Source organism: Hypanus sabinus, chromosome 1 (assembly GCF_030144855.1).
Source record: "Hypanus sabinus isolate sHypSab1 chromosome 1, sHypSab1.hap1, whole genome shotgun sequence".
NCBI classification, from domain to species: Eukaryota; Metazoa; Chordata; class Chondrichthyes; order Myliobatiformes; family Dasyatidae; genus Hypanus; species Hypanus sabinus.
In genome coordinates, this window is record NC_082706.1 from 127,763,682 (window position 1) to 127,782,331 (window position 18,650).

The following is an 18,650-nucleotide window of genomic DNA, read 5'->3' on the forward strand; positions in this document are numbered from 1 at the left end:
CTAAAGAAATTCCTCCTCATCTCTGTTCTAAATTGATGTCCCTTTATTCTGAGGCTGTGCCTTCTGGTCCTAGACTTCCCCATTATAGGAAACATCCTCTCCATGTCCACTCTATCTAGGCCTTCAATACTTGATAGATTTCATTGAGATCCCCCCTCTTATTCTAAACTCGGTGAACACAGGCCCAGAGCCATCAAATGCTCCTCATACATTAACCCTTTCATTCCCAGAATCAATCTCATGAACTTCCCCTGGACTGCCTCCAATATCAGCACATCCTTTTACAGATAAGGAGCCCAAAACTGCTCACAATTCTCCAAGAGCGGTCTCACTAATGCATTATAAAACCTCATTATTGCATCCTTGCTTTTATATTCTAGTCCTCTCAAAATGAATGCTAATATTGCATTTGCCTTCCTTACCACTGACTCAACATGCAAGTTAACCTTCATGGAATCCTGCACATGGATTCCCAAGTCACTTTGCACATCTGAGTTTTGAATTTTCTCCACATTTAGAAAATAGTCTACACCTTTAGTCCTACCAAAGTGCATGACCAAACACTTCCTTCTCTATATTCCATCTTCCACTTCTTTGCCCATTCTCCTAATCTGTCTATGTCCTTCTGCTGGCTCCCTGCTTCCTCAACACTACCTTCCCCTCCATCTATCTCCATATCGTCCACAAACTTTGCCACAAAACCATCAATTCTGTCATCCAAATTTTCGACACATAACATAAAAAGTGGGCCTAACACTGACCCCTGAAGAACACCACTAGTCACCAGCAGCCAACCAGAAAAGCCCCCTTTATTCCTACTTTCTGTCTCCTGCCAATCAACCAGGTTCACTGAAAGTAGAATCATATGTGGACATGGTGGTTAATAAGGAATTTAGCACCCTGGTCTTCATTGTCAGGGCACTGAGTTTAAAAATTGGGAGGTCATGATGTGATTATATAAGTCACCGATGAAATCATACTTGGATTTTTCAGTTTTGATCAATTTACTATACGAAAGATGTTATGAAACTGGAAAGAGTACAGAAAGGATGTGCAAGGATGCTGTTAGGACATGAGTGACTGAATTAGAAAGAGAGGTTGGACAGGCTACGACTTTATTCCTTGGAGTGCAGGAGAATGGGAGGTAATCTTATAGAGGTCTATCAAATCATGAGGGGGATAGGCTGTTTAAAACTTCATCTAAAGGCACTCATCAGCCATGGTTGGAAGTTTATCTAGGAGAAAGGGAACGCCAATCTTAAACCTCCATTGCCTTGCTGCTCTACCCACTCAGAGGAAAAATTCAGAGCTGGCGTCCCTGAGGCAGTCCAACATTGAGTTCAACGATGACTGACAACTCCTGTGACGGAGTTGTGTCAGTCTGTGCCGTTGCTTTGGATTCATCTGCTGCATGGACAACAGCTTGTTCTCCATATCATACTGCCCTGTCACATAGACAGCTAGGATGCAATACCATGGTTGACCCCAAACAACAGTGGACCTCCTATTCGAAGTGGTGAGATAGTTCATCAAGGACAAGAGGGAAACATAAAACCAAGGTAGGTAAGCTAGATAAATGAGACAAATAGACATTCCTTTGGAGAGAGGAGCAGAGCTTCTGCAAGGTGGCCATGGATAATTGGCAATCATGTAAACAATAATCAATGCTGTGGATGCTGCTGACTCTGAAGTAAAACAGTAGATGCTCAGCAGGACAGACAGCATCTGTGCAAAGAGAAGCAAAATCAACACTTAAGGCAAAAGGCCATTCGTTAGTGCTGGAAAAGACAAACAGTTTCAAGATGCTGAGGAAAGGTGGAAGGGCAGCAGGAACGATAGGGGAAGCATCCAGAGACCCATCAGTCCTGGTCTAAAATGCAGGTCTGTACACACAACCCTTTGATCTACTGGATTTCTGATACTTACAAATCTCTACGTAGAAAATTTTGTCTCTTCCCAACAACATCAATCCCTTATCCTAAGGTTATTTTAGAGGGAACTAAAGTATAATTGGGAATGGTTTGATTAAGTGGCAGAATAGATCTGAGAAATTAAGTTGTTATTTGTAGTCCTCTTTTCTTCCAGACAGGCATCGTGCAAAATCCTAAATTATGAGATAGCCTCCTGCTGATGACCAGTGAACATTTTTGAAGTGTGTTGGGTGTGTCACTTTGAAAGCCTGAAGTGTCTATTAGTGTACAGAGAAGGGAAGGCTGCCTAGACTGTTACCAAGTTTGTTCTCAAAGTTAAAAGTTCAAAGCAAATTATTATCAAAGTACATATTTTCCACCATAAACAATCCTGAGATTCATCTCTAGTGGGAATACTCAATATAATCCATAATAGAACCAATGAAAGACCGCACCAACTTGGGCATTCAACCAATGTGCAAAAGCAGCAGACTGTCTATAAGATAGAACATAGAAATCTGCAGCATATTACAGGGCCTTCGGCCCGCAATGTTGTGCCGACCGTGTAACCTACTCTAGAAACTGTCTAGAATTTCCCTAGCGCATAGCCCTCTATTGTTCTAAGCTCCATGTACCTACCTAAGAGGCTCTTAAAAGATCCTATTGCATCCGCTTCCGCCACCATTGCCAGCAGTGCATTCCATGCACCCACCACTCTCTGGTTGAAAAACTTACCCCTGACAGCCCCTCGGTTCCTATTTCCAAGCACCTTAAAACTATGCCCCCTCGTGTTAACCACTTCATCCCAGGGAAAAAGCCTCTGGCTATCCACATGATCAATGCCTCGCATTGTCTTGTACACCTCTAACAGGTTACCTCTCATCCTTCGTCCCTCCAAGGAGAAAAGGCCAAGTTCATTCAGCCTATGCTGATAAAGTACACACTCCAATCCAGGCAACATCCTTGAAAACCTAAATACAAAGAGAAATAAATAATAATAAATTAGCAATAACTTTTGAAAACATGAAATGAAGAGCCCTTGAAAATGAGTCCATAGGCTGTGGGAACACTTCAATGATAGAGTGAGTGAAGTTATCCCTTTTGGTTCAAGAGCCTGATGATTGAGGGGGTAGTAGCTGTTCCTAAACCTGGTGGTGTGAGTCCCTGTACCTTTGTCCTGATAGCAACAGTGGACCGAGAGCATGAGCTGGGTGGTGCAGGTCACTGATGCCAGGTGCTACTTCCTGTGACAACACTTTGTGTCAATGTACTCATTGTTGGGGAGGGGTTACCGTGATGAACTGGGCTATATCCACTGCTTTTTATAGGATTTCCTTTCAAGGGCATTGGTGTTTCCATATCAGGTTGTGATGCAGTCAATGCTCCACCATACATCTATAGAAGTTTGTCAAAGTTTTAGATGTCATGCCAAAGTAGATATGCTGTCATGCTTTCTTCGTAATTGTACTTGTATCCCAGGAAAGGACCTCCAAAATAATAACACTAAAGATTTTAAAGTTGTTGATTTTCACCACCTCTGATCCTCCAATGAGGACTGGCTCATGGACTTCTGGTTTCATCCTTATGAAGTCCATGATCAGCTCTTTGTTCTTGCTGACATTGGGTAAGAGGTCATTGCTGTTCCACCACTCAGCCAGATTTTCAATCTCTCTCCTATATGCTTTGTCACCACCTTTGATTCACCCTACAACAGAGGTGTCATCGGCAAACTTGAATATGGTGTTGGAGCTGTGCTTAGCCACGCAGTCACAAGTTTAAAATGAGCAGCGTGGGGGGCTAAGCACACAACCTTGTGGTGCACCTGTGCTGATGGAGATTGTAGAGGATCTGCTGAGATTCTTCAACCTCCTTTTGCTCTGGGACTGAGGGAGTTGTAAAACTGAAGTTTTGCTGAATGGGCTAAGTGGTGCAGTTCTGATGTGACATCTTATCTGGCTCCATTGTGCTGCTGCCATCAGGAAGAAGGTTCAGGAGTTCAGAACTCACACCTCCAGATTCAGGAGCGGCTATTACCCATCAACCATTATGCTCTTGAGGCAGAAAGGATAACTTCACTCATCTTCACACGTCCCATCATTAAACAGTTCCCAGAACCCATGGATTCACTTTCAAGGACTGTTCACCTCATCTTCATAATATTCATTGTTTATTTATTTGAACTTTGAAATTCGGGTTTATTTATTATTTTTTCTTTCTTTTTGTATTTGCACAGTTTGCTGTCATGTTGTCCTCCTTGTTGATGCAGTCTTTCTTTGATTCTGTTATGGTTATTGGACTTTTGAGTATACCCACTGTGAAAATGGATCACAGAGTTGTATGTAGTGGCATATATGTACTCTTATTATAAATTTACATCGAACATTGAGAAGTGAGTGAGATTTTACTATATTATCCTTTACCTTTTCGACTGATGCTAGAATATCCAGAAAGTTAATTGTTTTGATGGTTGCTCATCTGGTTGCATTCATTTTGACACAGATTCCAATTATTTGTGATAACCATGTTCATGAAAATAACAAAATAATGTAAAATGTGAGTTAGGAAACACTATGCAAGCATTTCATAGAATCACTAGAAGATCCAAACATCCATCTCAAGCACATGGAAATTCAGACCACTTCTTTATATATATAAAACTTGCCTGTTATGTCATAACTTCAATGATGGGGTCATGGAATATCACAAAATATCAAAATTTGTGAACTTGGTTAGTCTCTTTATCAGTCACTAACTCTTTCTTCCATGCAGTTGGAGAGTTTCAGCTTTTCATTTTTAGTATTTATTTCATTCTTGGAAATAAATTTTTATTTGTTATTCTAAACTACCAGGTTTTAACATGATCCCTTAATAATTACTGCAGTGATCCTTTATGTTATTCATTACATTGAACATCAACTGACTACAACAGGGTAATTGGCATCTAAGGCACAAGAAACAGAATTATGGCAATAAATAATTGTAATTACTGACAGCACAGAGTGGAAGGAAGCAAGCTACCCTTTAGTGACTTTCCAGGGAACAATTGCTCCCTTCAGTATTAGATAGCACTAAATGCAACGCAGATTTCCTTATGCTGCTAGGGATTCCTGAGGAAGATTCATAACTCATATACTCAGCTAGTGATTGTGTTGCAGCTGTGATGGTGGGGGGGGGGGGTGATATACAATATGCATAAAGAGTACCACTAAAAAAATGAATGCAAGTAATCAAACTAAAGTTATGTAAATTAGATTTGTACTTGTGAAGTTCTTAATTATATCATTTCCATGGTGAAAGATGTGCTGAACAAAGTTGTCACTTTAAATTTGAATGAGAATAGGTTTGAGTTTGAATAGGTTTGAAGGTTTACTAGTGACTGTATCCACTTCTTCTAAAACTAATGCTTCAGAGTAATATTAAGAGTCCAGATAAGAAATTAAAACCTCAAGAACAAAATAACTTTATTTTTTGCCATTAATAATAGTGTAACACAGCCTGGATTGAAGAATAGAATAGCGGTTACATGATGAACATACGAGCAGCAACAACCCATTCAGTGTTCATCCCTAAATCCTTTCTTCATGTGTAATCAGATCATCTCCCATTTGCTCACTTTGGTTCCACCCTCCCAAACACCTTTCCCTGAACAACAGGAATAAAATCCCAGTTTTACTCTTTCCAATTGACCCTAACTCCCACAGAGGAAAGCAGGCTAGGTTTTCATTCTGCTCCATCACTGGAAGCTTCCATCCAAATTTTGATTACCTCCAAGCGTCAGTGTAGAGGTTCACTTTAATAATAATTATAGAATTATCATAAACCCAAAAATGCCAAAAGCACAAAGATGAAACAAAAATGTGTGGAAAGATGAATGAATGTAGCATTTCTGAGTTATGGTCAGAAAGAAATTAAGTTAATAACATTTTTTCTCTCTCCACCTGTCCTTCCTCATCCATTGAACTTTTATTTCTGATTTTCCACATTATTTTGATGTTTTTTTTGCTAAAATCAATAAATTGAAATGAATTTGTATCTATTATGCTACTTTATTCTTAGGTTTCTGGAAATCTAGAAGTTCATCTTTAGTCACTATTCCTAAGAATGTGAGGATATTGGCTCCACATGTTGACTTCTTTTGAAGTCACTGGTTCACCAATTGTAGAGACAAATAATAGGCAGCTAATAATTTCACACAGAAATCAAAGGCAGTCGCTAAACGTAAATTCCTCCCCTAGACACATAAGGCTATCTCTGTGTCATTTTTTGCTTCTGTCCATTCTTCAAGAAGTTTGCACAGTCATAATTTGGTGACTCCCACTCATACCAGGAACTGTGCATGCCTTCTCTTGCTTACTGCCTGATGTCACCCCCACCTTTTGTAAATTTGGAAAGCGATTTCCCACATTGATTCTGCCTACCTTAGTATATTTTTAGAAATACTGATGACAAAACAAACTCCTCATTTTGAATTAAATGCTGTTCGGTGCCAACCACTGACAAACTATTTTAACAGAAACTAATTGGGCTTCCCAAATTCATCTATCTGAGGCTTGTGTTAAATGGAGCCCTGCTTAATATCTCTGCAGATATGAATATCATTGAAAATTCAGATTGAGCTATTGTATACTTAGTGGCATTAATGAGATGACTCTCAGCATTTAATCCAGACTCTCACTCCATCATCGCCCCATATTAGACCTACAACTTTATTCCCACCTCGCTGTTTACCATCTACCATTCATAGAACATAGAAAAGTATACAACAGACACAGGACTTTTGGCCCAAGATGTCTGCACCAAACGCAAAGTCAAATTAAACTATATCTCTTCTGCCTGTACTCAATCCACATTCCTCCATTCCTTGTATGTTCAGGGGTCTAACTAATAGCCTCTTAAATGCTACTATTCTGCATCCTCCACAAACCCCGATAGTCCTCTCCAGAGATTTACTACTCTCTGTCAATGTAAAAAAATACACTTAACTCATGCATCTCCCTTAAACTTTCCCCTGCTCACCTTAAATCCATGTCCTCTAGTACGTGACAGTTCTACCCTGGGAAAAGTGACAAATATTCTACCTATTCCATAACTCTCATAAATTTAAAAATCCCTCTGCCTCCAACTATCTGGAGAGACCAGCCTCTCCTTATAGCTCATGCCCTCTAAACCAAGAGGATTCTTCTGCATCCTCTACCAGCCTCCACATTCTTATTGCAATAGAGGTAACCAGAAAGTGCTGCCTGAACAAATGTTTCAAAAAGGATATGTAAGTTATTAAGTTTCCATAGTCTTTTTTTCAGAAAATTAGGATAAATACATTTTGAATCTGCTATCATGCTTGTGTACCTTCACTTAAGCTTCAACCACCACCACCTTTTGATATATTTTATTAGGAAGGAATTAATTTTCTTTTAATTCATTAATATTTGCTTTTCTTTTCCTTTCATTCCATCCTTTCCCACCTGCTAAATCCTTCAACCATCTCACCTGGCAGAAGAAGCTCTCAGTCCTACACTTACTACCTGTAAGTAACTGCTTTGATACTGAACTGCTCCATGCTTTTATCCATTCTTTATCACGCAAAAACATTTGTTTCACTCACATTTTTGTTTTCCAGATTTGCTGTCTGATTTTGGTTTTAATTGTATTAATGTACAATCTAAGATTAGAATGCAAAGCAGCAAACCATGATGGAATGTTTTGAACTAATATTTTCATCAAATTTTGCAGAACTGTTGGTGTTAATTAAGGAAATGCAACAAAAAAACTTGCTGATATTGTAAATCTGAAAGAAGATCAGAAAATGCTGGAAGTAGCCAGGAGGTCAATCAGTGACCTTGAAGGGAGAAACACAGATTTCAGGTCAAGGGCCCTTCATCATAACTGGTTTCCCATCATAGAATTACAGGAAAAAGCAGCACTGAAAAACAGGCCCTTCAGCCCACTGAGCCTATGCTAAGTAACAGCCAACCACTTACATTACCCCTACATTAGTTTGGTCATTTTGTTCTCCCCACGTTCCTCTCTAACTCTCCCTGGATTTTAGTATTCACTTTCACGAGAGGGGCAAATTTCAGCAGACTATTAACCAACATGGGTGGGGGTGGTTGGGGTGGAAACCAGAGGACCCCAAGGAAACTTGTGCGTCACAGGGAGGTCCTGCCAGCTCTCCACAGGATTGAACCCAGGAGTCTGGTTCTGCGAGGCAGCAGCTCTGCCAGGTGAGCCATGGCATGACTCTAAGTATATTACAAAATATTTAATGGACTTCCTAATGAAGGAGTTCTTGACCTGAAAACCCTGCTGTTTCTCCCCTTGTGGATGCTGCTTGATCTGCTGGGTACTTCCGTTGTTTCCTATTCTTTGCATTATCTAATGATGTTGTTGAACTTGCACAGCTTTAGCAAAGAGATCTGTGGCTTTCTCGTTTTAATGTAAGTATTTCATTGTCAAACTGAGTCATCAATCTGAAATTATGAGGCTTAATTGTAGTTCTTACTGTATCCGTGTATTAATGTCAAGATCAAAGTCCAATTCAAGTTCATTGTCGTGCACAAACACATGCACAGGTGTGATGAAAAAAGTTACTTGCAGCAGCATCACAGATATCAGCTAAGCAGCATTCACAAGAAAAAAAAATAAGATATATATTATATATATTTTACAGAAAGAACACAATTAGGACAGAATGACAAAGTCCATTGCAATACAAAATTATTAAAGTGGTCCTGGTATTGCTGTAATGGCGTTGTGTAATTTGGCCCCAAAAGCAAATAGTTGAAGGGTAGTGCTACCGATAAGGGTTTCTGCATGGATGATGAACAAGCACAGGGTGTGGGGCTCAATCACATTACTCTCACTGTCTACCTGTTGTCAGGAGTCAATCTTATAGATGATACAGACAGGTTAGTGAATCTTCAACTTGAGAAAAATAAAACTGGAAAACAAAAGGAAACCTCGGGTTTCATTTTGAATGAAATATACAACAAGAAAGGCAAACTCCATGTTTTGACAGGGTACCTGCGACCTATCCAATGACTGAAAAGAGAGCATCAAGGGTGTGCTGAAAAGCACTATTTTCACTTTATGTATAAGGGAAGATTATCGCTACATAGAGAAAGTCATTCACAGTGTAACCACATAGCAGGGGAAATGAAGCACTGAAAAGGGGAAAGAAAGGAAAGTGATTGCAAGTGGTATACTAACTATTCACTTTCATAAACAAATGATTAAATAGGCCTTTCTGGATGAGAATATTCTTTTTGCAGAGGATTAGTGCAGGGAAATGTTCCTAAGATAGACAAGAGCTAGCAGGTAGTGTTAAGCAGCTACATATTCAGCATTAAAGTCTTGCCTTCTTAGTGGAATCTAACTTGGAGCCTGTCAGTGAACACAAATAAAAAAAAGCACCAAGGACAAACATGTGGTGATTTGAAGAGTGATAGGGAAAATTCGGAAGCTGGTGTTGTTGCTGGGATCCATTTTGTTGTTATAGAGTAGGAATAAAGTGCAATCAGGTTTTTTTGTAATCTTTATTTTTCTTGCTTGATTTGGGAAATTAAAGCAATATTTTCTTCTTAAAATTGTAGCACACTTGACATATCATCAGATACCCTGGAGTCCACTATGAGGTTTTTGCCAGTAATAAAACATGCCTCACAACAAATGAGATTTTGATGCCACTAATAGCTCTGCAGTGAAACGGCACCATTGCTTAACGCAACCAGTTTGATGGTGTGAATAGATATTATAGATCGGTGGATGGGAAGGAGATAATTAAGTTGTTTTGTTTCTTCAACTATATTTTAGATTTGTTTACTGCAGTATGCATACTCTTCCTAGCTGAATAAGTAACGCAATTGATCCACTAACCTTATAGAAGAGCACCACCAAATGAAATATTTGTTACCTTTTCCCAATGTTAACAGTGTTAATAGTCAGGACCGTGGCCACAAATAGAATACGCTGCAATATGTTTGAATGAAATATTGATAGTTAAATACAGATAGTCCCTGAGTTACGAACATCTGACTTACGGACAACTTGTACTTACAAACTGAGGAAGGAGAATGCTGTCGGCCACTTTAAGTCAGAACGCAACGCCATCCACCATTTTAAGTCGGATCGCAACGCCGTCTGCCATTTTAAGTCATTGCCATTGGCATTGTGTTGAGTGTTTAACTTTGTATTTGGCTTAAATTTTTCTCAGTAAGATTCACCCTGACCCCGCCACCCCGGTTCCGGTCGGCTGGCGGCCCAGTGAGATCAGCGCTGGGCTCGAGTTTGATCCAGTGACAGACCACTCCCGTGCCGGGTTGATGTCAATCCAGTGACTCCCGTACCATCCGTGCCGGGTTGATGTCGAGCTCCAAACTCAACCTCGTAAAAAAAACACTGCCTCCTCCAGTTTAAATTCCCACGCACAATATTGTGGAGGATCAAATACCCAAACCCAGCATAGCCCCCACTTGTCCCATTTAGCCTGTCTCAGTGCAGATTCCTTAGGACCCAGCAGATCTCGGGACCTGGCGCCCACAGTGTTTCTGTTCTATTGACAGGAAGCAATCACGATTGAAAATAAAGTGGAAATAATAAAACGTTTGGAAAGAGGTGAAACGCCGGTCATTGGAAAAGCGTTAGGCTGCAGTCGGTCAACAATCTGAACAATTTTAAAGGATAACAGATAAAGTGAGAATAATGGAGCACATGAAAGTCCCTGCCCCAATGAAAGCTACGATTATTATTAAGCAATGTAGTGGTTTAATTATTGGAATATATACGTTTCTTAAGTGTTTTATATGCTTAGAACGGTAAAATATATACTATATACTAAGACAAACGTTTGACTAACTGACGCTAAATAATACTGGATGTACTTGTTCTGACTTACGTAAAAATCTGATTTAAAGAGGGACTCAGGAACGGAACTCGTACATAAGCCGGGGACTGCCTGTAAAAGCAGATTAATTTTGTGACATAAGTTATTAACTGCATTCACAAGCAAACCAACACAATAATGTTGGAGCATCCTTGGATCATGGGGAGTGGGGTGGATATAGCAGCGGTGGATAATCTGCCCGAATAGACTGCTGGCCCTGTATAAACTCAAGGTTTACTCATTGAGCTCAATCCCAACTTGATTTTCTTTCAAATAGGAATTGCACACCTCTCCTTCCGCCATAGAAGGTGGAGGTGAGCTGATTTCCCCAATTGCTGCTTCAGACCTGTCCACCTTTTCGCTGGGTCGAGAGCTCTGTTACTTAAACCCAGTGATACTCTGATGAATTGGCAAACGTCTAAATGAATGGTGCAAACGATGAAGAGAAGAAGGTCCATTCCTTGTTCCTGTATTCCACTCAAGTGCTAATTAGTTGTGTCACTTACAGGTGACCGATTCCTAGGTAGACAATTGCTTCCTTCTTATGCAGTGTCATAGTCTCTGTTTGGACCATTTCTGCTCTGCACGGCTTTGATTGGGCACTGACTGAAAGAATCACAACTAATTTATGTTTGCAGGATACAGTACAGTCATGCTCCAGATATCACTGAACATTCTGCATATTAAGACTTACAATTTCAAACAGTAGTTAAAAGCTTTAGTTCATGTCTTCAAATGATCTGTTGTTGATTTTTCCACATTAGTAAGTTTGTGCTCTGCTCTCTGCACCTCATTGGCAGCACACTTCATTTCTTAGTGTAGTAAAACTCCAGTCCTTCACAGTCCTGTTGTTCAAACATCCCAGTGGTTCAGCATCCAGCTCGCCAAGGCTGTAACCTCAGTGGCATGTCTCTGAATTCACAAAATGCACATGAACATTCTTGGGTTTAATGTGACAGAATTCCAGCTGGTCGTGAGAACAGCTGGCAAATGCATCTTTCCAGTGCCCAAAACACTCTTTCATATGTATGAGCCACACATAAATTTAGTATTGACAAGCATGCTGGGACCCCATTCAAAGTCAAAATCCAGATTACTGTCATATGTTCAAGTGCATGAATGCACAGGTGCAAAGGAGAACTAATTTACAGCAGCAATGCAGGTACATTGCATCAACTGAATAGATTTCACAAGAAATGCTACACTTACTTCAAATGCAGATGGGCACTGTTCCCACGCTCACTTTCCTTTGACAGGGTCTTGTTCCCAAATCCACACTAATCACTTGAGGCCTCCTTTAAGACTTGTTTCCCTCACTTACTTTAAACCATTGGGGCCCTGTTTCACACACACTATTCAAACTCACTTAATTCACCGTTAAGTGCATTGTACTACAATGTAAAATTTTAAAAAGTGAACGCTAAACATATATGACATTTAATAGGAATAGGAAATAGGAAATTTAATAGGAAAATCAGTCAGTTGAGCACCGCAAAAATTCTGATGGTGCCCAGTTATTGGAAATTTGTTGTCTTTCTGCAATTCCCTGATTCCATCTTCTCCTTTATTTAGTTCTCCCTGATTCTCTTCCTTTGTTTCACAACATGTGTTCTTCCCAAATTTTTAATTATAGTTTTACAGATCAGGTTCAAAATGCTTCCTTCATCAACCGATTAAAATAGATTCCAAGCATTAAATGCTTCTTAATTTATAGTCAAATGATGAATGGATATTAGTATCATTGGTGTTCAAAAATTCAAAATATATATTGAAATTTTTTGTGTGTGGGTGATGAGACCAAAATTTATTCTCCATCCTTCAGTAATCTTAAACTGACTAGTTCCTTCTAAAATAACTTCTCAGCCATTTTATTGGACCAATTTATTTAAGCCATTTTATTTAAGTGCCAACCATATAACTGTGAATGTCAAGACACCTGGGGACCAGACTAGTTAAGAACATAGAACAGTTCAACACAAGAACAGGCACCTGCACCCACAATGTTTGTGCAAAACACGATGCCAAATTTTTAAAAAATCTCTTCTGATTGCACACAATCCATTTCTCTCTATTTTCTACATAATAATGACTTCATCTAAATGCCACTGTTGTATCTACTTCACTACTACCCCTGGCAGCCTGTTCCAGACACCTACCATCCTCTGTGTGAAAATATTTGCCCCACACATCTTTTTTAAATGTTTCCCCCTCTCACCTTAAACCATCACAGTAGTATAGTGGTTAGGGTGAAGCTATTTTTGCTTGGAGCATCAGAGTTCAAAGTTCAATCCCAGCATCCTCCCCATGGAAGATGTAGGTTTTCCCCAGGAACTCTGCTTTCCTCTCACAGTTCAAAGACATACTGGATAGATTAGTTGGTTATGGTAAATTGTCTCATGATTGCATTAGGGTTAAATAAAGGTTGTCAGGGTGGCTCAAAGGGCCAGAAGGTCCTATTCCACACTAAATCACTAAATAAAATAAAGTAAATGGATATCCACTGGTATGTGGTTAATGTCATCAGATTTCTTTCCCTAAAGAACAGTAGGTATCCAGAGAAGTTATTACAATAGTCGGTCTTTAAGTTTCATCTTAACCTTTTACTGATTCCAGTATTTTAAACTTCAGAATTATTTAACGCAATGGATTTAAAACTCAAATTTAAATACAAAACAAAAACTGTCAGAAATATTCAGTAGGTCAGGCAGCATCTATTAGAAGAGAAGCAGAGTCAAATGTTCAGTTCAAAACCTGACAGGAGAAAACATGTTAGTTATAGATAGCTACTTTATTGATCCCAAAGGAAATTAAGTGTCACAGTAGCATTACAAGTGCACAGATATATAAATATACAAATATTAGAAGAGAAGTAAGAAAGAACAAAAAATAAGTTACCACAAACTGTCTAACAGGAGGGTGTCATCACTTCCACAGCAATGGGTTGATTCATTATCGAGCCTAATGGCCGAGGGTAAGAATGACCTCATACGGTGCTCTTTGGAGCAGCACAGTTGTCTTTGTCTATTACTAAAAGTGCTCCTCTGTTCAGCCAAGGTGGCATGCAAAGGGTGAGAAACATTGTCCAGAATTGCCAGGATTTTCCGAAGGGTCCTTTGTTCTACCACAGCCTCCAGTGTGTCCAGTTTGACTCCTATAACAGAGCCAGCCTTTCCAATCAGTTTATTGAGCCTGTTGGCATCACCGGTGTTGATGCCATTTGCCCCAGCACACCACTGCATAAAAGATCATACTGGTGACAACAGACTGGTAGAACATGTGAAGGAGAGACCTGCATACTCCAAAGACCTCAGTCTCCTCAGGAAGTAAAGGCAACCCTGGCCCTTCTGTACACAGCCTCTGTGTTGGTGCTCCACTCAAGTCTGTCATCCAGGTGCACCCTCAGGTACTTGTAGGTCCTCACCACACCCACATCCTCACCATCAATAGTGACAGGGAGCAGTGCAGGCTTAGTCTTACTAAAAACCATCAACATCTCCTTTGTCTTACTGATGTTGAGCTGTAGATGATTCAGCTTGCACCATTTCACAAAGTCCCTCACCAGGGCCTTGTCTCCATCCTCCCGTCCTGCCTTTGTACACCCAACTATTGCTGAGTCATCAGAGAATTTCTGCAGATAACATGATTCACTGTTGTATCTGAAGTCCAAGGTATACAAGGTAAACAGGATGATAACCAATACAGTCCCCTGTGGGGCCCCAGTGCTGCTTATATCCATGTCTATCACACAGCTCTGAAGCCGCACAAACTATGCCTGCCAGTCATTATGCAGGATACAATGGAAGAGAAATGTCAACCTGCATTAAACAGAGCTTTTCCTCCAGCAATGAGGGCTGTATGGTATGTATGGTACCATCCTCTCTAGGGTCTTCATGATGTGTGAGGTCAGGCCACTGGACTGTAGTCATTCAAGACTTTCAGTTAACCCTTCTTGTGCACTGGGACTGTACACATTGTTTTCTACACAGTCAGGAACATGATGTTAGTTTTAAGCTGCCGAAAGAGTGGAGGAGAGGTGGACAAGACAAAAGGAATGTCTCTGATAGGTTGATTTCCAGGACACTAGGTAAAGAGCAGGGAAAGTGGACCTGATGATATTGCTCTAAAAGTACATAGCAAAGTCACGAAGTATAAACAATCTCTTTCCATGCATCCTGAGCTGTACACACCAATTCTACAGTTGGTAATAGGAGCTACACTTCTTTTTGTCTCCACTGACTTTAGTAGAAATGAATTTCAGAAACAGGGCACATGAAGTAGCTACAACATTGCCAGTTTTGTCAATGTGACTCAAACCACATTTCTTGAAACCCTTGCAGATAATTGGGGAAAGTTGAGGGAGAGGAGGCTTTTTGAGTAGCTTTTTCAGTTGATCAGTACTGGCATGATGGGTGGATCACCCTCACATCTTCTGACTTGGAGAACCTCTGGCCTCAGAATCAGGTTTGTTACCACTGACGTGTGTAGTGAAATTTGTTGTTCAAGTGCAGTGCAATACATTTTTTAAAATTACTATACTGTAAGAAGTATGTAAAAATAAATGGATTGCACAAAAATAGAGCAAAATTGTGAGGTAATGTTCATGGGTCCATTGACTGTACAGAAATCTGATGATGGAGGGGAAGAAACTGTTCCTAAACTGTTGAGTCTGCATCTTCAGGCTCCTGTACTTCCTCTCTAATGCTAATAATGAGAGAGGGCATGTTCTGGATGATGAGTGTCCTCCAGGATAGATGCCATTTTTTTGAAGTACCACCTTTGAAGATGTCCTTGGTAGTAGGAATTCTACTGCCATTGTTGGAGCTGGCTGAGTCTAGAACCTTCCGTAGCTTTTCTGGATCCAATGCATTGGACTCTCCATACCAGGCGGTGATGGAACCAGTCGGAATGCTTTCCATGGTACATATGAAGAAACCTGCAAGAGGCTTTAGTGTCACACCAAATTTCCTCAAACTTCTAATGGAGTATAGCTGATGACTTGTCTTCTTCATGATTGCATCAATATATTCAGCCCAGGACAGATCCTTGAAGATGTTGACACCCAGAAACTTGAAACTTCTTACTGCTGACACCTTGATGAGGACAGGTGTGTATTCTCCCAATCTCCTACAGTTTGCAATGTAGAAATCTACAGTTGTGTTAATTAATAGTGATACTTAATCACATAATGCTGATACAGAGAACATTTTATAAAAAAACTTTAATTTTGACATAAAAAATTAAAGAGGCTTTTTTTTGGAAAGTTGGCAGATTTAATTCCCTAGCAGCCTTAACTCAGAACTTCAGAGTCATGGACTGTCTCATCAATGAGAAAATCTCACAGGCAGTAGGATAGGAAAGGCATCATTTACTGTGGAGCCAGTTAACATGAGAACTTTAAGAGACCTTCTTACAGGGTGACATTGACTGGGTTGGTAACCTGTGATGTGAGAGACGATTTAACTTCAGGTGCAGGTCAGGTTGAACGCTGGTTGCAGCATGTAATACTATTGACCAGAGCTATGTTGTCCCTTGAGACTTATTTGCCCGATTAGGGTAAGGTGTAACTGTCCAAAACGTCGGATATGTACTCCCACAATGGTTTGTAGTGAACAAATGTTCTGAAAGGGGTAAGGAAAGGAAAGGAGATGTCTTAATGTGAAGCAGTTTGTTTGTGTGCGTGTGTGTTTGAAGAAGGGGAATCCAATTTACATCCTTGAAATAATTCCTTTCTAAAGACATTTTGTCTTTGATTGTGCAATTGATTCCATTCCACTGCTCTACAGGGTGAAATAATGTTTTTACATTCACCACCTGCTGAAGACATGCTCCAATCATTTGCGAACTGGTCTGCTTTTTATTCTGCTGAAGTCAATGTGATGAAAATTGGCTGCGTGCCATAACAGCTGGGTGATCTACAGGGCCAGATTTCTGGCCAAGCACCAAAAGTTTAAGCCCAATGTCTTCTCAGAGCAAATTTCCTCTGAGCTATTAATATTCTCAGCTCAGGGAGTAATACCCATCAGAACAACAGAAGCAAAATGATTATAAAATTAATCGTTGAGTTTTGAAACTGCTTAATTCCTTTTAAACAGAGGGATGAAGTGACTCTATGTTCTTCCGATAATCATGACTGTTCCACCTTGCCCAAAATGTCATTTGATTTGGGTGTTAATTGTTGTGTATTCAATTTTCAGTAATGTTTGAGTGATTTTATAAACATATTATTTGATTCAGCAATTTTTGTTCTTTATATAACCCTCTCAATGGCCTCCTATACAAATCTGGCTCATTTGCTAACTCTGTTAATAGTCACATGACTCAGCGGCGTGAAGGCCACCTTTTATAAATAATATACATCTGGGGTCAGTATGATTTGGTGTTGAAGCAAACAGGGAAGTTGGAATGTTTGTATTTAAAAACATTGATTGTAGCGAATGCTGCGTAAGTACTGCCCCATGCAAAGCTATCACTCACCAGAAAACTAACAGATTGTATACTGGCATAAAATTATAAAGAAGTACGTTTGTATATTTAGAAAATTTACAGAAAAAAATGAGGGAAAAATAAAAGGCCCATTACAGTTAAACCAGTTCAAAGTGCACATAAACGTTGGAGCTCATTTCTAGAGTAGTTGGGTGTATCGCTTTACTCAAGCGCTGAACCCACATAATGCATGAAGGACACCAGCCACAGTTCAAACTTCTCTCGAAGACCATCTCGAATGAACTGGCTTTCTCCGAAACACTGGAATTTCCTCCATGGAGCCATTCATCTGCACAAAGCTCCTGTTACAATAGGGTCTTACCCTCGAACGGCATTCTGTGGGCATCCTCCCTTGTACCCCACTCAGCAGCCCCTGCCAAAAGACCCCAAACCAGTCTACTGTCTTTCAGAAATCTGATTCCACCAACGTCTCCCAAATCTTCCACTGGGCAGAAAGTAGCAATTGGCTGACACAACATTCCTAAGTTGAACATCATGGCTCCTTATCTTTAGTCAAAACGTAAACGCTATTGCTATTGCAGAAAAATGCCAAAACAAAAATACGTCACACTAGAAATCTTGACCAGAGCATTACATTCTCTCCCCAACAAAAATGGTCATGTCCTCATGACTTCGGAGCTTATTAAACCATTATTATTAGTACAGTATTCAAGTGGATTTCATGATTTCAGGATCCCCAATCGAATTGTAAATGGCATTAACATATCTCATTGGGATAGACACAACACTATGTTTCCCCAGTGAATCATATGGCTGCCTATCTGGAGGTTTCCTGACTCTCTGAGACCTTCTTATGTCATCTTCAGCCTCTTCAGCCTTAGGCAAACTGGAACAGAAACAATGAATACCATGTGATAATAATAACAATTAATAAAAACGTAGAAATAGCTAACTGCATCGGAAAGTTAGACACATTCATTTGCACAAAAGATAACTGGATCATGTATTCTGAGTGAAGTGAACAGTATTTTGAAGGAAACGAAATAGCAAATGAGAAACAAGTGCCAGTTTAGCTGAGTGCAATAGGGGTAGGAGCACACAGTTTGCTTAGAAGTTTAACCTCTGCAAGTAAACCAGCTGAAATTAGTTTTGCTGACATTGTGAGCATAACACAGGAACATTTAGAACCAAAATCATTGTTGATTGCAGAACACTTTAGCTTTCAGAAGCAGAATCAAAAGGGAGGGGAGTCCATTTCAGTGCACGTGGCTGAATTGAAGAAATTGTCAGATCAGTGTCAGCTCTGACATGGGTTTGACGATGCACTGAGAGGCCATTTAGTTTGTGGAACCTTACAAGAAATAATTCAAGAATGCCTCCTAACTGAACCTCAACTCACTTTTAAAAGAGCAGTTGAA

The 18,650-nt window shown here is 39.9% G+C and overlaps 1 protein-coding gene across 10 annotated transcripts in view; it reads left to right on the forward strand.

Annotated features, from left to right (window-relative positions):
• The window catches only part of LOC132397357 (receptor-type tyrosine-protein phosphatase mu-like), a 981,490-nt gene that overhangs the window by 751,847 nt on the left and 210,993 nt on the right, over nt 1-18,650 (forward strand). For 5 of the 10 annotated variants that reach the window (XM_059976027.1, XM_059976037.1, XM_059976052.1 and 2 more), the window contains one exon: nt 7,405-7,434. The exons of the other annotated variants lie outside the window; for them this stretch is intronic. In XM_059976027.1, coding sequence (XP_059832010.1) covers nt 7,405-7,434 — 30 coding nt within the window. The remainder of the gene's footprint in view (nt 1-7,404; nt 7,435-18,650) is intronic. 10 annotated transcript variants of the gene reach the window in all.